Genomic DNA, 21,583 nt, shown 5'->3' with positions numbered 1-21,583 from the left:
ATATAAAGAATTATTGAAGATTTATTGAAAATAAATTTAATGAAAAGAAAAGCTTACTATAAGACTAGCTTAAATTTTTAATTTTAATATTAACTTTCACAATTAATATTGATTATTAAATAACGTAATTTTTTAAATTTAATATCTTACTTTAACGTACATTACAAAGTAAAGAAAAAGTAACGAATTGTTATTTTCTAAGTCCTAAGTAATAGTAACATGTTTTTAAAATTAGTAACAAGTAACAGTAATCAATTACTTTTTATAAAATAGTAACGGTAATAGTAACGCGTTACTTTTATGAAGTAACGTTCGCAACCTCTGGAATTTATGTATCGCATTATACAAAAAAGTAACATAAGAATTGATTTAATGAGGAAAACACAGATGAAATGATAGGAGTAAAAAAAAGGAAAAAGAAAAAATTTTACAAATTTACAAAATGTTAAATGTTGAAGAAAAATGTAAGATAAAATTTCTATTGATTTGTTTTGATTTATATTTTTATGACAAAATTTTAAGTGAGGCAAAATTTTACAAATGAATAAGATAGTTAAACATGACAAAATTTTATGTTTTGCAATATTAAATTTTATGTATTAGTTCATTTATAATTCTAAAACTATACAGAGAAGTTATTCGCAGGTTATATTCGTGTCCATTTTTGTCGAACTCTTAGTGAAGATATTATGTATATCTTAATTGTTGTGCTTGTTTTGCGGTAAGACTTGTTTTAGGAGTCCTGTTTGTAGATACTCTTTGTCAGAGGTAAATATTTTACAAAATTTTGTTAACACAAATTGATTGTTGACTGTTTTTATGTTGGGTGATAGTGTGACTCAGCATGTAAATATCTTTACAGCAACATTGCAGCAATTTACATTGAAAGATCGCAATATTTTATAAAATATTGCTGTATAATATTGTATCAATATTTCTATGCCCGTTAAAATAAAAAATATTGCTGCAATATTCTACGATATATATTGTTGCAATATTTTAATCCAGTTTTATTAATATTTTATTAATATTTTAATATTACTGCTTAACATCACATTTCAAGATACATACAATAAAGTTATAATCAAAAAATACTCAGAGGCCTAGAAAGCACATTTGAAAGAGCTTGGAAATTTCTAAACTTGCTAACTCATTTTGCATACGCCTTCTTATAAACTTTTTATAGATTTTCTGAACGTTTTCTTTTTACGAGGAGCGCGTCCATGTCGTGGTGAAGCTCGCGTATTTATGTCTTAAATATAATATGCAACAATATATTTCAATATTTCCCAAGATGTTTTTTAGTGGTAAACATTTAGGAACGGGAGTCTTCCATTTCTTTCTATATTTTGAATAAGGAGGATATTGAGATGTTGAGGAAAATTTTACTGGAAATGCTTTTGTTACGTCCAAACTCTGACTAGCTGTGTGGTTAAGTAGAGTGAGAAGGAATGTGAAGGAGAGAGTATGGAAGGATATTGAATAGATGCCCTCGCAGGTGCACGCATAAAACCGAGTTCTATTAAGGCACCATAATATGAATATTCGCATCCGCAATTTTTAGTTTTTTCTTTCTCTTTTGCTCCTTTTCTGAATCCCTTGCTCTCTCCATTCCACCATTAAACTAAGAAGATTGAAAAGAGAAGAGAGTAGGTTGAAGAGAGAACAAAGAGTGGGGAAAGGACTAGAAATGGCGGATGCAAATACCTATATTATAGTGCTCTAGTTCTATAAATCGAACGCACCTTTTATTGTTCTGGAAAATGGGTTAACGCCCGTAAAAGGAACATTATGACTGATATAGAAGAGGAGGTGGGAGCTGATCTAAAAAAGAAGGGGGAGGGAATTCTTCAATTGTAGGAGGAAAGAATTAGGATCTCTCGGATTGCAGGGTCAAGGACAGACGGAGTGGATAGGTCGAGTGGTTGTATTTTTTCGATAGAAATAGGATGATAATGATATGACAGTCCCAATATATGGGAACGACTTCTTAACTCTGCGTGGAGTTATTCTGCCTGAAATTTCAATACGCGGCACGCGCCTCATGGGTACTTTGATTGATTCACGTGACACACGTGTCACGCGGTGTCGGCATGACAGGAATCATACTACGCCTGATAAGTTTCTCGCTAGGAATATCCGCAATTAATTAATAGAAATATCTTAGATAGACGATGTGAGATTAAATAATAAAAATAATTCAGCGCAAAACGAAAAGACAAAAAAAAAGAAAGTAAAATTATATTTCTACGGAGGGCAGGACGTAACAATTTACTTTAATCTAATTAATATTAATTTAATTTTATTATAAAAATGTTACCTTTTTTTCTCTAGGGAATTAATGCGATATTCTATGCGATATTTATTGGATCTTTGTCAAACTTTTTGTATATTAACTCTAAGAGGAACTTTTATTTTTTTCTTGTACCTTAAATGTTCATGTTTATTGTTGTGTTGCCTTTGTCGACTAAAAGTATGTTATGACGTCTATATTTTTTTCAATTTTTTTATTTGTAAAAGAAACATTTCAGTAAAGAGAAGATCATTAAGGAAACGGATGATATCTGACGGATGATATCTAGAATGTCCGATAGTATCGATTCAGGATTCAGCTGGTCGTATTAGATTTTTCTTCTTGATTGTATTGGCATTCTAGTAATATGTATTTGGACACGGAAATAACTTGCAAAACGCTTGTCTTCTATATAGAATCCCATTATATAGTTCCCATATAAGTGGAAGTTTCGAAAGTATTTTAAAGTTATTTTATAGTATTTGAAAGTTTATTAGGTATTGGAAAAAGTTCATGCGTTTTTTTTCATAATGGAGTCGGATTTTAGTCAGTAAATACAATATGTAAAGTTTAATGTATGAAAACATCAGTAGAAATTATATTTTTGTCTTATATCGATATACATGATGCGCAGTTCTCAATTATTGTTATAATATTTCATTGTTTGTATGGTAAAGATAGAGAAGCAAAAAGTTAAAAATTCGTACTTTCATATTGTACTATGAGTTTAAACTTGAGAAAAGAAACCTGATTAGTGCAGCAAAACGCATTTATACTTGTAGTACGTATATAGAAGATTAAGAACATCCATCTGCGTTGAAAAGATGATGATATGAATATATATACGTTCAAACCCATAAGATGTGCAGATATCGCACAAATACTCCAATGTGATAAATCTACGGCTAGAAAAAGACTTTTATTTGTTTTTTATTCATTTGATTTTCGTAAAATATTGAATTTTTATCTAAAAATCCGCACAAATTTTTTCCGATACTTAATATTTATTTATTTTGACATTTATATTTTTTACATTAAATTACAAATGTACTTTTTGCGATGTACTTATATATACATAAGCAAAAAATGATAAAGATTATTAGAAATCCAACTATTATTTTTAAATACTTAAGACATTAAGATAGTTTTTATACGAAATGTATTTAAGGGGTCTAACTATTCTGAGGATCTAAAATAAGCATAAATTTAAGATTTTTTTTAAAAGTTATATAGTTATTGCATAAGAATTAATTAATATTTTATGAGTATGGTAAACAATATTTAATATAAAATTTGCAAATTTGTAATTTATATTACAATTTTGCAAATTTTTAAAGAGATTGATCAAAAAGTTAAAGCTGTGGAATAATTTCCGCAAAGAAAGAGAGAGAGAGAAAGAGAGAGAGAGCACTTTTGCTGCGGTAAAATAAGACGGTAAGTGTAAGACTTCTGGAGACAGAGATGATCCCAAATCTAAAGTAAAAGATTTTCTAAAAAGATGTAATATCTATTGTTTAGCGTAGGAATTTTTTCTGTTGAAAAATATGGAAAGTAACTTGATTTGGAAAAAGAAAATTTTTTGGCCTTAAAAAATATATATATATATAGATACACTTAAAATATTTGTTATAAGTAAATGGATTAACAATCGAAAAAATCATACGTTGCACGATAGATAATCTTCTTAAAAATATTCCTGCCAGAAATGAAATCAATCGGATATTAGTTTTGAAGAAAAATTTATATTCGTCTTAAAATATATGATTCCGAAAAGAATGCAAAAGGAGATTCAAAACGATTTAAAAAAAAAAAAAAAGATCTTATCTTTAATCTGCTATGCCAGGATTATATTCTTAAAAATTCAAAGTTTAAAAAAAATGGAAAGAACCTTGGCGAAAATTTTTTTCATAATTTTGATACGAATTGGAACATTTTTCAGAAATACTCAAAAATATTCGGAAAGTTTAAATCTACATCTTCTCTCAGAATTTTTCATACGAGTAAACTCTGAAATATTCTGAAATTTCTTATCATATAATTTAAAAAAACATATTTTTAAATTTTTTAAATTTTACATTTCATCAGAAATTATACTTACAAAAAATTTTAGAAATCTTATAATATTTTATAATTAACATATATGAAAAATTCTGAGAGATGTAGATTTTCTAAAAAATATTCCAATTCGTATATAAAATGTGAGAAAGTTATAAAATTGTATAGAAATTCTGAAAAGTATGAAAAAATATGAGAAAAATTTTCACCAGGGAAGAATCGATTTTTTTTTTAATTTCAGGGTCAGATCTCTGTTTGATACATATGACAAGTTTAACACAAATAATAAATAGTATCTTTACAAATTACAATAAAATGTTATTATTATTAGGTAAAAAATATGCGCATAAGAATATGGACATAAATACGTGTGTGTTTTATACTTGCAAATCCATTATATTTAAACAGATTTATAAGGAAAAGATTTTTATGAATTTGCAATATTACACAACTATTTTATTAATAATAATTATCGTTTTTCAGTTTTTTGACTATGACAAAAATGTATCATGTAAATAAATATTTGTAAAAAAAAGATGTATAATACTATGCATTAATGACAGTTGTTTGTTATATTGTTCACATGTCTAAACAACACTTGCTATATATTTAATAAAGAAATCTTACAAATCTCACTGGAATATTTATTATATCATTGTTAAACTATTTGCATTTATAACCTTTAAACCAATATTCTTATCATCCTATCTTACTTCTTAATTTTTGTAATCCTGTTTCTTCCCAATCTCATACCAAGCTACAAACAAAATGTAGAATTTCGCAAAAGCAGAATAAAAGAACAGAAAAGTAAAAATTTTATAAAATCTTAATATCTCAAGAAAATAATAAAACTTTATTTCCGAAGAAATAATTTTTGTATCACATTGAAATATATCTATTATTAAATAAATTTTATAAATTTTAAATAATAATAAACTATAATTATATTATATATTACTGCATACTATAACACGAATCTTTAATGCTCAAACTTTTCACTTGAAAAAAATAGTACTCGAATTCTTTTTTAAAAAGTTTAACTGAAGACTCAATTTAATCATTTAAGACTTTTCATTTTCTAGTTGCATGCGTATTTAATTTTTTAAATAACTTCTTCTATTCTAGTCGCAACTCTGGATCCATCATTTGAACTTTCAAAAACACCATATCGAAAAATCGTCGCTTCAACAAAAATTTTAAGTCTTTTATCTCAAAAATTGAAATGGATAAGCTCCTTTTTGACAGAAACGTCCTACACACACGCGCCCACGCACAAAATATAGTATTGATATTTCAGACAATGTTAATATGACATAATGGGGAATAGGAATAAAACTCACATACTTTTGCCATTCAATGTATGGTTTTATATCATAATGTTATTACAGAAATGGTATTTCATAATTAATTAAAAGTAATAGTAGTTTTATTGGTAAATCACTCGCGCGCGCGCGCACGGGTGCGCCGACGAATTGACTTTATCGCTTTCGAAACGTCGGCGTTCACATCAATCGACGCGCACACACGGTTTCTTTTCCATTTTTTTTTTTGTTCAATTACATTTTTTTGCATCAAATCTTCCCTTTTTTCACCATTATCATTATCATCATACATAATGGAAAAAAATGTTACATTTGTACAGCCATCATATACATGTTACATTTAGAATACCGTTAATCCATTATCCACTTTTTTATCTCGTTAAATGTGTGTATAGAGAGTGTCATGTGTTTCCTTTCCTTTTTCTTTCGGCATGTGTATGTATCTTGGTATATGTATGGGGATGTGAATAGATGCTTTTGTGTATGTTTGTTGTGTGTGTGTGTGTGTGGATATGCCTACTTAATGAGTGAAAAATGCTATTTAGTATCAACACAAACTACCAGTACGGCTGTCTGCATCGTATCGCTAGGAGGTAGATCCTCGGAGAAATTTCCGTGAAATTCGGTATTACATTTTTGTATCTATGTACACGTATGTACGTTCAATACATCGAAATGGGAAATATGAAAAATCACTTTCGCAATACGGAAATTGCGACTAATATCCTCGACCTCCCGCTAGCAATATAGATCGCCCTACGTGTAATTTGTATCAAATTTATAAAATGTGGCGGAGAGAGAAAGAGAGAGAGATATGACAATAAATAAGATCTAAAAGTAGGTAGATATTTTCCGCTGCGTATAAAAAAAGAAACAAAACTCAAGCAAGACGAAAGCAATACATGTGTGTAATTATTTGTAAATGATTAATCAATACAATAATCACTGCATCTACTTAGTCGTAATACGTAGCCATTTGCAGAGAACAAATAGTATTTATCGCTATAATCAAGTATATGTATAACCTTTCTTAATTGATTATTTATAACTTTATTTACTTCATTATTTCAATGCGCGGCGGACCGCTACCGAGACAGTTCTAAGATAATAACTCGATAGATGTCTAAATCCTCAATGTTTTGTGTGTTTGTGTGTGTGTGTGTGTATAAGTGTATAAAATGCAGTTACATTGTCGCGACATTTTTTTTAACACGAGGAAAGGGCGAGAGAGAGAAAAAAATAAATTAAATCAATTAAAATTAGAGGGATGCTCGCTTCTGCGTGGAAAAACTTTTGCAATTAAATTGCTAAAAGGAATGAGGTCGAAATGCAAATATATAAAACGTTTTAGTCGATGGATAATCATAAAACAAAACGAACGAAATCGGTTTATTAACGATTCGTGACAATGGATTCGCAGCCGATTATTACGAAAATAAAGAAAGTAACGCTCTTAATAACTGATTGGAATATCGCGGAGTTTTTTCGGCTCGTGATATTGAATAAACATATTCAATATTACGAGCCGATGCTATACGTCTGAAAAAAACTGGCACTTAATAATAAGACGTTCAAAGCGACAGTTAAAACTGTAAATTTCCATTCAGGTTCATTCCAGAAATAAATCCAATAGACAAGAAATCCGAATAGAATTCACGCATTTATACAACGAAATCTGACCTCTCATCGTGATTTTTATAAGCTCGATTGAACAACTTGACAATTAAATTCTCGGAAAATTGAAACTTTTTTGTATCGCATTGCATTTTTTAGTACTGCAACTCGTAATGAATTTTAATATAAAATATTCAATTAAAATTGATGTTGTAAATAAATATTCAAACTAAAATTGCTATTGATATATCACGCAAACTAGTTAAGTCATTGATGATGTAATTTCAAATGAGATATTCACATTCAATACTGCTTAATATTTCTCCATTTCTGTTTAATTCTATATACATTCTCGAGATGATTACAAACAGATTACAATTGCATAAAGGCGTGATAAGTGATTATTATCTATATGATCACGTGGCGAATCATCGCGCTAAGAATGATTAACAACTTTGTTTCAAAGTAAAGCGAAGTGTAAATCAAACAGGGACAGAACGAGAAACAAAATTGAAAAGAAATATTCCTTAAACATAAAATAACAATAGCGTTTTCTTTGCGTCATTCCCAAATAATATGTTCGTTAAAACGTGTTTCGGAGATTCTATGAGTGTAGTCGAGCCCTATTGTATTTCCCATCAAACGAATCTAAAGTTTTTTTTGTGTACGCGTAATTTGCTCGTGGCTTTTGTAAAGTAGCGGAATAACGTAGACTTCGGCCATTCTGTTTAACGCATCTGATGAGATTGCCTCGGAAATGAATGCTCTCTCTCGCGCGCATGTTCCTTCTTCCTTCTTTTCTTTTCTCGCTTTTAATGGTACAATGACATTTTTCTCTCTTTTTTTTTATTTCTTTTGTTTAATCTACTTGCACTGTTCTGCCTGTTTGTAAAAAACATTGTCGAAAATGATTCTTTTTTTTTTCTTCAATGGCTATTTCATCGTCTTCTACGTTCTATACACTAATATACAAGTTATGTGATCTTGCGTTTTTTTCTCTTTTAAATCCGTATGTCTGTCCGTCCCACTTATCTAATTATCTTCTAACATGGAATACACTTCTTGCGACTTTTTTTCTTTTATTTCCCTCTGCATCTATCGTGTGTGTCTCAGACAGTACCACCGGCTCGTATATCGTCGTACGTCCTGCACGAGGTATTCCTTTCGATGAAAGTTCTTTTGCTGATGTCGAAGTATTTTTTACGCGAAGCGAATTCGATCCAAATTACGAAATTTCATAGTACTGGCATTTCCGATCGTTTCAAAGATAATTTTTTTTTTTCCGATATATCCCACGTTTTTTTCGTGGGATAACGCGATGTTTTCGGGTCGCACTCTTATAGAAGCCGGTGGTTGATACGAACAGTGTTACGCGTTACATATATGACATATATCAGACAAATATATACGAGATATTTATATATATATTCAATATATATGTTCTTTTTTGGTATATATACGAAATATATATATACTTAGTTTAGCCCTGCGATTCCGTATTGTTGTGTTCGTGTTATTCGCGAGTGTGTGAGGCGAGTGATGTCTCGGCGTAGGGAGAGAAGAGCGGTGGAGGAGCATGACCCGTGAAATGATGAGAATAGCGCGCTACTGTACATCAGTCTTAATATCAGGGCGCACCATTCCCGCTGATGTTCGCTTGCTTATCCCTCATTGCGGTTTTATGTATCCTCGGTCTCAAGGCGAAAGCTCCAAAGGCATCAATCTGTCCCTCTCTAAACGGATATTCGTTCACAGAGCGAGGATAGATCAATACCCTAAGGTCTTTGCAAGTTTGCCTTTATAAATACACAATCGAAACAAAAACTGATTCTTGAATAATTCTATTACGTCTCTTCCGTTATATATTTTATAAAAAAATCAATTAGACGACAATCATGCCAGTCGAAAAAATGTAAGATTTTTGCACAACGACAGAAAGACGAAATTTTCTGGCATTGAAATTTTAGAATGTTAACAAGCTTTCCCTTAAGGCCGATGATATTCCAGAAAGGGCCGGAGAGGCCTTCATTCGAACAAACAACTGTTCATATACCAGCGCCGTGGCAGTTGAATCCGGTGGGCATGAAGTGAATACATGGGCAATCGAAGAATGTCCGCGTGTCGACTTCTTTCTCGAAAAGAAATGTCGACTTCTTTCTGTTTTAAAATTGCACAATCGTCTTTTGCAAGTATATGCGTGTATGTGGTACTGTGTGTACATGTCTGTGTGTTAAGCATTTGTAGTGTCTGCGTGTATACGAGACAGAAAGACGAAATCGTGTGTGTGTGTGTGTGTGTGTTTGTGTGTGTGTTTGCGCGTGCGCCTGCTGTTTATGTACTTGCATGTTTTGTCTGTATATGTCTGCAAAGTGGGAGGTCGCAGATCCTTCATATATATATGATACAATTAGCGTGTAGTATTAAAATCATATACAATTGTTACAATATTTAAATAGTACTTATTACATATATATATCATACCGATAAGGCTTAGATATACATATACAGATATATATATGTATACATATATTTATATATATGTATAATCAATATTTATAGGGTTGCTTAATCTGCTTATACTTAACATTTTAAATGTCCCGGTGAGAAAGGGTCTTCCGGTCGTTTTGCGAGTCGATTCTCAAAGAATAGGGCAGAAAGAAGATTCGAGAGAGAGAGAGAGAGAGAGAGAGAGAGAGAGAGAGAAGGAATGGAAAGAAAAAAGAAGGAGAAATAGCAGAAAGTTTATCCAGAAGTACAAATGTTCGAAGAAACAGAATGATTTACATAATAATTTGGTCACGGCAATGCTGCAGCTTTTTATGCAATATTGTCATATATACAACGAATTCAATATTTCATTAAAAAAAAAAAAAAAACAAATATCGTATAAGTAATGACAAAGTTAGTATTATTGTCAAAAGGTCGAGGATTATGAAATAATCAAAATATTTTGCAATATCTAAAAGTATAACTTCAAATAAATTTAAACACACATTCAATAAATCTCTAAATAATTAGATTTATCTTCCGTACTTTAACACAAAGTGTGACGAAAAAGTATAAGATTCATAAAATTTGTCCTTCCCGTAATTCTTCTTTTTACTGATTTTTCATGTTGGTGAACATCAACTGAAAGTTCGTTGTATAATACGGCGATATTTCATACAATTTTTTATTGGATACAATTTTTCTATTTTTTCCAGTCAGATATACCTTCACTCTCGGAGATACGCCATTATGGGAATGCGATGCTCTAGTGCTCTCGTTTCGCAAAAATCTTCGCATATCATCACACCAGAGGAGCAGCAAAGACGTCCTAGAATTTATGCGGAAAAATTGGGATAAATCGCTTCTCCCTTTGCTTTTCTTTCGCAGATGAAAGTAAGATCGAATTTACAAATCACGGTGTTCGAGACTGCTGTCAAAAGCAACAAACATAACAACGCCATCATCAATTTAGACACTCATTAAAAAAAAAAGAAAGGAAACGACATTTTTTACGAGGTCGAACATACTTTGAAAACTGGACCCAGTCTGGATCAACGTGATTCGTAAAATTCACTTTTAGGAAGAGTATATAGCTGACAGAAGATAAAGATCGAATGAAGATCGTATGATTTCACCGGTCACAAGTTCCTTTCCTTTTTTTTCCGCACTCCATATCTTTACACGCAATAAACGCACTTGTTCGGACAGCGTCTCACCAGCGATATCGCATTTTTTTTGCACTATATAAAAAATTTACACTATTTATAATTAAAAATCGATAAATTCTTTTACTTTTTTTTCGTCTGGTACAAGAGGGAGGCTTAAGTAGATATATGACGACAGACTGCTAGATTAATGCGATTTCTATCCCTAAACGTTCATACCAAATTTTCGAGAGATTTTATCATGGGAAAAGGAGAAGAAAAAGAGAGAGATAAGAGAAATGTGACAATCGGAAAGATTAATGACAAGTGTACTTGGAACATGTTATATCATATTTATAAATGTGTGTTACATGTGCGTGTTTTATACATGCGTATATGTATATGTATATGTATATATGCGTGTGCTCATACGTATATATATGTATACACGTGCGGATTTATATGCATATACATATATTTACATATGTCTAGCGCGATTAGTAATAGCGGAAATGAATAATCAAACAGGGAGAGAAAAGAGGACCGTTAATCAAACAATATTCGATAGCATAATAATAATAGTAATAATAATAATACAATATCATAATATAATGATAATAGTACTAAAAATACGACAGATAAATCGATAATCTTACGTTAGCTGATAAGACATGAGATATTTTGCGTTCGATTTACGCTTCGTGCCGTTTTTCCTTTTTCGCAACATTTTTCTCGCTTAATTTATACCTCGCTTCTCTTATGCGCGAATTTGTCAAGTGCGATCGATGGAATCTATTACAGATGAGAGGCGCGGTGTATCTTCTTCCCTTTAACGACTTTTAATTTACAAATGAACGCGTGATCGCAATTTATCATTATTACGGATGAAGGAACTAGTTTTTTTTCTTCTTGTCATAGTTTTTTACAAGCACGTTTTACACGTTTCTCGCATTTTACGTAATTCGTTACTTTTCCTTTTTTTTTAAAGCGGTTTTTACAGGTCCGGCGTCCTGTCGACTGAAGATGAGGTGGCGACTGGAATGTCTGTCTATATTCACGAGAGGTCTATCGTACTTTTCACCTCTTTACAGCGTGTCAATTACATATGCATGTGTCACTCTGTGTGTGGGTATCGTGTAAATATGTGTGATACATAGAGCGAACGTGCAGCCTCAGCGATTTTCGGAAGGATCGCCCGCTGCAAGGAAGAAGCGAGAGTCAAGCATTTCATGGAATTTACGCATCGTAAGCGGCATCGAACGATGAAATACCAAGGTTACTTTCGTCGCGTGTTTGTCCGTCACCCACCCCCTTAACGGCATTTTGACAAGGGTAATCATCGAACAAAGAAAAAGAAAGAAAGAGAGAGAAGGAGAGTGACAGCTGGGGGGGGGGGGAGAGGACAAAGGAAAAGAGAGAGAGAGAAGAGGTACTTAAGAATTTGTCAATTTCGTTAATAAATCGTTATTTACAATATCTTACAAAGAAAGCTGCTACGTTCTTCCCTCTTCTTTGCTTTTTCTTTTTGTACAGAGTCGTGCGACGGGCGTTTAAGTTCTAGTTTGCTGGCGAGTTTTGTGAGTTCTTTTATTTTCCTTTTTTTCCTTTGATTTCTACATATTTATCATCTATCTCGAAACGAAATATATCACATCATTATACACGAGAGGGCGGCTGATAATCGAAAAAAAGAAATACTAAGTTATGTATAAAAATTTATCCGAAAAAAGAGAATCCTTACATCACAGTAGCATAAAGTACGCGCGATCCCAATGAAAATGGCTGAGTGTGCGCTCTTTGTCCTCCAACGGTCTATAATACAATTGAAATATTCAAAGTGTGGTGTGTGTCTGAATGTATATATGTATATCCGAAGAGATAATGGGGAGAAAATGGCGCGAACGGATTATAGATACACATGCGTTGTGCACGATCTTCTGATATTTTTGTTTCTCGAGAACGCGTTTATATCATTTATACAATGTACAATGGTCTTCGTCTTTTACGTTCCAAGAATGATAGCTGCAAATTATTTAAAGGGGAGGACAGGGAGGAATATCTCTCTCTATATATATATATATATATATTTATATATGTATGTATATATAATTTCTTTTTGCCTAGTGCAACTCCATGAAATATGTTTATATCTTACAATTGGATACTTCGGAAAAATGTGAAATCGGATGAGTTTGGTTAGAGGAGGGGGAGCGTAACTACGGTTGGGACAGCAGCGTTTAGAACGTAAATCATAAATTTAATATAATTAGTAATTATTATATAATACATAATATTCACAGACTCCGTCAAGAAATAAGGGAAAATAAAATATTCACTGAATTTATCGGTCCTCGCGTATTTCGGATATTTGTACCTATACACATTTGTTATTTATATCACAATTTACAAAATTCGAGGATCTCAAGAGGGCTCGAGGGACGGGAGAAGAATATACGGGAAATAGAAATAAAAAAAAGAGGGAAAGAGTGAGGAAAAGCCGTGTTCCTTACTCCGGGAGCTACGAACGTGAAAAAATTAACAAAGGAGAACGCGGCAGCGTGAACAGTTCATCTTGTTGTCTCACTTTGTCTGCTTTTTCGTATCTGTTTTCACTTCCCTCTGTGTAGGTTACGTTCATAGAAAATCAAGGCGAACAAAAAAGGAAAAAAAATTAAACCTTTTTTTCATTTAGAAACTTTTTAAAGATTATTTCGACGTTAAAAAAAATAAGGAAAAAAAGAAAAGAAAAAATAGAATAACGAAATAATCGCTCCTTGTGTGAACGTTCCTAATAGTCTCAAGGGGACACAGATCGATGGTCAGGTCAGAGGTCCAGGTCCAAGGGTCTATGCCTGATTTTTTCATTCCCATGTCAAACGCTATGCTACATTTCTATAATTAAACAACATATCTATAATTTCTAAAAAAACTTCTATTTCTCAAGTTTTAACCTTATTTTCTTGTCTGCTGACTCGTCGATCGGGCGCATACCGTGCGTTTAAAAATAATACTAAAGCAGGAGCAGTTGCGTGTAAAAGAGAGAAAGCAGCCCGGTATACGCGAGATCGGGAACGTCACACATTATCCGCGGCGTGTTTATTTGTGTGTGTGTGTGTGTGTGTATATGTGTGTGTGTAATGTGTTACAACCTTCGTACAATTCGATATAAATGCATGCAGCACTAAGACCTAACTGTCTCTAAAACTGTCCGTGATTTTATCGCGTCGCCCTCATAGAAGCTTGTTGTTAACATTCTCGCCAAATATAATTCTTGACGAGAATTGCGCTTCGCACATCCGTAATGCTCCGTTTTATTCACTTTTATCAGAGAATAAAACCCTTACATATTTTCCTTTCTATGTGCTGGATTGAGGAGACTTAACGCATCTAGTGAATCCAGCGTAACTGCTCTGCACGATAATTTAACAATCGAGTGATCCTCTTTTATGGATCTGTACGAAATTTAATGCATTTTTATGCGGCACAATACTAGCCAATAGCTTAGCTTAGCGTGCGCCGATTGGTCGTGAAACGTACTTGAAACTCGAGCCGATCGTGAGAAACATCATTACTTGCAAATCAAAAATCATAGTGCAACACTTCTATTCAATATGCTCGATCGGTAATGCGAATATCTCTACGTACGTGGTACTCTCAAGTAGGGGTACATGTTGCAAAACGATAGAAAAATGCGCTACAACGTATCTATCCTCGTTTCTACGGACTGTTTTTTTCGTAGAATTCTCGTTAGAACGGATTTCGCCATAATTTGATCTCGCATTGCCCGAGTCCCGAAGAAAAGCTGGTTTACTGTACAAATATCGTCGACTTCGTGATTGCAAAAATAAGAAAAATCGTTACATTAACAAATTTCTTATGAGAAACAATCGTTAGAAAAGTTTATTTTTCCGCTTCTTTTTCTCTTGTCTTCGAAGGACATGGGGCAAAACGAGAAAAGAAACATACGTGGGAAATTCGTTGAAATTCGTGATTCCCGTTGATAGGTAGAACAGATCTCGCTAAGGTAAAAAGATAAGGTAATACATAACGCGACATGCGGACATGCGGTTTTTCTTGCCTCCTTCTTCGCGGATCTTTTTCTTTTTCCGCGGAGGGAGAGGCTATTCCGTGCATGCGCGTTTATAAAACCTGCGTTGATTGTTGGTTTGACGTCGAGACTGGACCAGATGCGGCGGACGCAGGCGGTCCGATCGGGCCGAGATCGCCGCCTCCGCTGCTTGTTGATGTACCAGCAGACGTCGCTCCTACTCCCATCGCTGAAGCGGTCTTCATGAAGAACTTTTCCAATTTAACAATGATGTGCTTGCCATAGGTGTATTTGCGTAAACTTCCCAAATGCGGCCGAATCTTATGCATCAGCACCTTGCGCTGCGCTGGCTCCGCGACATCAATCATCTTTTGGACGACATAATTGGCATACTGATCCTTCATCATCACGTTCAGTGCACTGTGCGATGAGAAGAGAAAAATAAATAAACAATAAACATTAGACTCTTGAGAATATGTTTTAGATAAAAAATGCACTCACTTGTCATTGAAACCGCAAACTTCTTCAATCAGTACAGCGCGTTCCTGCCTTGTAGCATGAGTCACGCATTTTTCGACGACGTTACTCGCAAACTTGTGCTGGGAAAGAGCGAGTACTTTACCTCTAACGCTGCTGATTAATTGTGCTTTGTCCTCTGGCTTTCCATGCTCTATGAAATAGATAATTCCATTATTAATATATTAAGAATTTTAAGCATTCATTATTAATATTATCATATTTGCTATATAATAATATTTGAATTAAATTAATAGTAATGTAAATAATATTTGTTTTCATTAATAATAAGAACAGTACAAAATGATAAGAATAGATAGAATTATATATAAAGATACAGATACCATTATATACGATCTACTTTAGTAATAATCCACTTATTGTCAATTGATAATGTGTATTGAAATTTTTTAACTGATTTTATTTAAAAGATCTTTAGCTCTTAATGATAATCGCATCGATATAAAATAAATGATATTTACCAAGCACATGTTGAATGACGTAATTGCCATATTGATCTTGAATTAGTTGATCAGTGGCAGCGTGTAATTCTTGCAAAATTCCTTGAGTTTGTTCAGCGGTGCAATGTTCGAGGATACGCTGGATTACTCGGCAGCCATACGGATGAGTACTCAAAGAGTATACCTGTCCCGCAAAGGCTCCTATCACGAACTGTAATGCACGAGGTTCAACGCACTCGATGCATTTCTGCACAACGTGATTCCCGTTTTGATCCTTAACACACTTCAACACATGCCCATCTAGTTCTCGTACGATTTCCTGCTGCTGTTCCGGTCCGATCGACTCGAGTGCCTTCTGTATGACTCTGCAGCCATACATCTGCAGCGCAAGTGGTAAAACATGTCCTCGAACCTAATATAAAAAAAAATAATAAAAATAAAACAAAGGCACTCATAAAGATATTTTTAATATAATTACTTGTTAAATTATCAGAATATTTCATGTCTAATCACATTGAATCAGATGACACGCAAAATTTTTTTCGTCATATCTAATATGAGTTATAATAAAAAGTGATAGTAGTAATAAAATAACAATAGCATTAATAATCTGAGACTGGTCTTTTTGAGAATGTATATAGAAAATATTTTGCATGAGATATAGATAATAATTTAAAAAATGAAAAGACAATGTTCACAAAAAACAATATAAAATCAAAGATATGATTGATTTATTAAAGCGTTAAGAAACGCTTTAACACATGGCCTATTCAGTATTGAATTATCGGAAATTATTAGAATAAAGTGAATTAGCTCTAATCAATTCTTCTGGATAAAATAATTTTTTCAGATATAACTGAAATTTACCTTTTGTGCGAGAGTCGATTTCTGTTCTTGTGTACCGTATTCAAAGAACTTCTGTATAACATAATTTCCGAAGACATCAGTCATGAGAGAATATGCGGAGGAAAGGATCTCTTGGAATACAAGCTGTTTCTCACTGGCCGAGGCCCGTTCCAATTTCTGTTGAATGAATCGTGAACCATGCTGATCTTGACTGAACTCGACTATGTGATTAGCCAAATCACGCAACTGAAGACTCGGGAAACTAATGAGAAAAGAACACGTATAATTTATTAGCGTATTGTTCATTTGCGCGCTGGGATAAAGCTACTGATTGCGTCGTCAGAAGCAAGAGACCATACGTAATTTTTTCTCACAATATATATATTAAGTCATTTTCTTTTTTCTCGTGCACCGTTTGTGCTTGAATTTAAAGTACATCTCTTTCTTAATTTTCTTAAATTAATAAATATCTTAATCAATTGTCATAGATATCTATTTTCAGAGAAGACAGAACACATGCAAGACAGATTTAAACTTGAATAAGTAAGATAATCCAAAGAGTCTGCGTCATAAATTTGGCGATCTATCTATTTACATGTCTTCAAGAAACTAATTTATTTTAATAAAAGTAAAAATTGTATAATCCTTCCGTTGTAGACATTTAAATACTGGAAAATTGTAAGAAAATCCATTAATTTTTTTACCGATTATTTCGAAAATCTTCCAGTAGGCGAGATCGTCCTCCAGAATTTTTGTCGTTGATGTTAGCGGCACCTCCACGACCAGGCTTGCCTACGAGATTGGGAAACAGAGAGCTACTAGAGCCAAACACTCCGTTGGCTGTTAGGGTGGGTACCGCACTGGCGCGGAACTTCGCTTCGGCACCGGGGGCCGCTGATACTCGACTGGCACCTCCTACAAGACCACCCAGTGATCCTCCTAAAGTTGGCGGCGGTGTTAACGACAAGCCTAAGGGACTTGGTGACGCAGTAACTGTACCTGCATAATAAATCAAAGCACTTAATGACAGATTCTTTGATACATTTGGAGTCGATTCTTCCTCGAATATCAAAGATCGCTATCGTTTGCAGCGATCTCCGATTTCGAATATCACATGTTTTTATAAATAAAAATTTTGCTATAATATTTATTTTAAATCGAACAAAGAAAATTAATTATTTTAATTACTAAAAAGCTCAGTTCGAATACATCTGTTATCTTATATTATTAATTACTTAAAATATTGCTGATTCTTGGGCATATTCGTTAAACAAAAATCGACTCCAAAATTTCCTAAAATTACATGAAGAATAAGAAGCCTAAGCGCTCGTATCTAATTATGCTCGATCTATATCTGTATATACCTGTGTCTGTATATTCTTTGCAGGGAGTACCTGCATTTGTAGCTAAATACACTCTGTCCCAGGTACCTGTATCTAGAGAAAATAGTACTTCTTATCTCACTGATTGTGAATGATGCGCTGTACAATTTTGTACAGAAGCAATGTACACTGTATAATGGCTAAGTCTAATCCCGTGAGTTATGTTAAAATTGTTACGGATTGCAGTGGTGACACTGATCGCTCTCTAAACCAGTCGTCCTTGCGGACGTTTACTCACTCCCAATTAAGACGTTTTTAAGCATCAGGATAATTTATACGTTGGAATCAGTTTAGAGAGAAAGGGTAGTGTTGTTATCATAGCTGAGTTATGTATACAAAAGCACGTGTACAAATGGATTACGATATATTATTAAGACACAATGTACAACATAGATAATCGAGCGTCTATGGCGATTCCGAGATGCCTTACAGCCGTCGTGTACAGGCGTCTAAAATGACACATTCAAATTTTCGAAAGTATCTTTCATTGCGTGTCAACGTATGGTGAAAAAAGACGATAAAAAAGTTGATAGGGTGAAGATAATTCTTCTTTCAACTTTCATTATAAGCACTTTCCATTTAGTGACACAAATTGACACAAATCTTGTTCTATCTTTCTTGACACCACGTACCACGAGTAACAAAGATAGAACGATACTAGTATCGACCTATGTCATCAAATGGAAAGCATTCCATCACTTGCATTTTCCCGTACGTTTTCTACACAACGGAAACATTCGAACATGTTTTTCTAGACGCCCTACACCCCGTGTATCGGAGTACATTTCACACACAACAAAACTGTTCTTACCGAGGGCGCCGTAACTCTGAGGCCACTTCGCCCGGCTATATTCCAAGCTTGGACTGAAGGCTGAAGTATTTCTATCAAAGGAATCACGTCTGCCGGTTGAAGACGCACCGAGGCCTAAACCTGCACACAAGACGGACACCGTCATCTTAACACGGGATGCTCGAAGGCAACCGGTATCGAGCATACAAGAGACGTGATGGTATCAAATAGATTACGAATAATCAACAAATCGGCACAAACGCTCTATTGAGAAAGGCACGTCGCTGAACGAAAATTGGCTATATTCAACACGAAAGTACAAATCAATTAGATTGTATGAAGCATGCAACACCTTACGTTATTCTTTATTTATTTTTTTGTACATGAAAATCCGTACACACCACCACTGTAGAGAGCCAAAAGGAATTTCTCTGATCCCAGGAAAAAAGCACTCGAGTTGATAAGCTCATATATTTCAGGATGTCTTATTTTCCATAACACAAGATAAAGTAAAATATACATATCTCCATACAATATTTTTACATAAACTTAATCTAAATATTTCTACAAGAGATACTATGTAACTACTAAACAATGACAATTATCTTAGTATTTTTTGCCATTAAAAAAAATTTTAATTTGATAAGTTGTGCAGATCTTTCTCATACTTAGTATACTTATTATACATTCCTCTGGCATTTTGGAAGTTATCGCTATTACATTGGTTTATATGTACAAGATAACTTCAAAAATTAAGGAGCTCGTTTCCAATCCGTATGCTCAAAAACGAGATAAATATGTATATATATATATATGTATGTGTGCGCGTTATAAATTTATGGAAAGCTCCGTAGTGTCAGGTTTTCAAGAACGCAGATATAAAACTTTTTTTGCCTGAAAACAAATTCGCGGGTTTAAGAAAGCGCTGTTTTCCTGGAAAATAGAGAATTCACCGAGAGAACAAAGGTGCCCGAGGAGAAGGAAGAGGAAGATCGAGCACGATCGCGGATGATATACCTGTGTTTTGTAGTTGGGCAGGCGAGCCCAATGCTCCGAGCGGGGAGCCGCCATATCCTAGAGCCGCTAAACCTGCGGCAAGTCCTGAACCTTGCTGCTGCGCCTGTTGCACCGCAACTGCCTGGGCTTGCGCGACCACTGCCGCTGCGCTGCACGCTGCCAGACCTGCACCAAAAGCCCGCAACCCACACGCGTCTTTCTTAGTCGTCGTAAGTGTTGATTAGCGTATGTTACCTTATACCGTCTACGGAGAAGCCTGGGGATCTACATATCGCAATCGCGTGTCCGCGAACGTGGGCGTCGGAAATAGGAAAGCCCGAAAGAAGTCGAATTTCAGGCCATTGCGTGCGAAACATCGATTCTGCGCCGCGATCGTGATCGTATCGTAGACGATTTCCGAGGAAAGATATGTGCAATCGCAAGCGGTTAGTTGTATTATTCATATATTTGAAGTAATTGAAAGTAATTATAGTAATTTTATAAAATAGTATAATTAAACGTTGAAAATTTAAAAGCAGAAAGGATTAAAAACAAACCAAAAAAACGCTCTCAAGTTCGTATTCTGAATGTTGAATTCTTTGTACAGCGATATTTCATTTTTTCACGTTAATATAATTACTATTCTTAATTTATATTACTTTTCCTATATCACATCTGACTTTAAATCATAATGTACCAGTAGAAACTTTCTTATTTTTTTTTACATTTCTGTATTTACTAAGAAGAGCATTCGCAAAAATTCCAGAAAAATGACATCGTAATTTTATGAGAAAATTATGATGTAATAATCGACTCTGAAAGATATATTAATTTATTTACTACATTTAATTTAAAATCCGACATTTCTTATATGCGACGATTTAATAAAATTATCCTCTTTTTTTCTCTGCTATTGTGCGCAGAATCCTTTTTGCGGTGGTGGACCCAAAGGCGCTGCTCCTCTTTGCTACCCGCGCATATCCTTATCTGCGACTCGGAATCGTGCCGTCAATAGTAGTATCTGTCCTCTCGTTTTTTCTTATAGTGACATAGGTAGTGCCGGGCATGTTTTACGCGTATTTACAGGGAATGAACGAGTCAATCGTGAACGGCAAAAGTGGACGTTAACGATGATAGCATATATTTACGTATCATAATCGAAAGATTGTCATATAATTTCGTTTCGCATCACACAGTCATGCATTACACACGTATTACACGATAAGGGAATAGATAAGGGAGGGGTAGATCTTTACAAGATATTACACACAGCATGACTTTACAAGGCTTCTTACAGATGTGTTTATAAAGAGGGCCGTGGTCATACGGCATATTGGATTTTCGTTGAACTCACCTAGACATTCGCCAGGCGTAGCGTTGCTGTGTGATGTCGGAGTTGGTTGAGAATATAAATTTGGCGGTGGCGGTGCCGGTGGACCCGGTGGTGGTTGAGATGGAGCTCTGTTTACGAGAACTGGTGCGGGGCTGACTAATCTCATGGGGGTCGCTGCCGAACTTAATCCGCGAACGCCTCCCATGACGATGGAACCGTTCTGATCGTAGTAAGCCGGTATCACCTGATACTGACCCTGTACCTGCGGAAAGATTAATTGGGCTACATCAATTAC

General features: G+C 34.1%; 1 protein-coding gene across 9 annotated transcripts in view; it reads right to left on the bottom strand.

Annotated features, from left to right (window-relative positions):
- Window positions 1-14,017: 14,017 nt before the first annotated feature.
- The window catches only part of LOC108752852 (pumilio homolog 2), an 86,432-nt gene continuing 78,866 nt past the window's right edge, over window positions 14,018-21,583 (bottom strand). For 4 of the 9 annotated variants that reach the window (XM_018494000.1, XM_018494003.1, XM_018494001.1 and 1 more), the window contains exons 12-20: window positions 21,310-21,550; window positions 19,977-20,141; window positions 18,981-19,100; window positions 18,152-18,223; window positions 17,492-17,786; window positions 16,809-17,049; window positions 15,963-16,353; window positions 15,466-15,634; window positions 14,018-15,384 (exon numbers count right to left, since the gene is read on the bottom strand). In XM_018494000.1, the coding sequence (XP_018349502.1) occupies window positions 15,057-15,384; window positions 15,466-15,634; window positions 15,963-16,353; window positions 16,809-17,049; window positions 17,492-17,786; window positions 18,152-18,223; window positions 18,981-19,100; window positions 19,977-20,141; window positions 21,310-21,550 (2,022 nt within the window). In that variant the 3' untranslated portion in view covers window positions 14,018-15,056. The remainder of the gene's footprint in view (window positions 15,385-15,465; window positions 15,635-15,962; window positions 16,354-16,808; window positions 17,050-17,491; window positions 17,787-18,151; window positions 18,224-18,980; window positions 19,101-19,976; window positions 20,142-21,309; window positions 21,551-21,583) is intronic. The other 5 variants (XM_018494004.1, XM_018494006.1, XM_018494007.1 and 2 more) reach the window with 5 other exon arrangements.

Source organism: Trachymyrmex septentrionalis, unplaced genomic scaffold, assembly GCF_001594115.1.
Source record: "Trachymyrmex septentrionalis isolate Tsep2-gDNA-1 unplaced genomic scaffold, Tsep1.0 scaffold62, whole genome shotgun sequence".
NCBI classification, from domain to species: domain Eukaryota; kingdom Metazoa; phylum Arthropoda; class Insecta; order Hymenoptera; family Formicidae; genus Trachymyrmex; species Trachymyrmex septentrionalis.
Note: the sequence above shows the minus strand (reverse complement) of the source record. Positions and strands in the feature narration are given on the sequence as shown.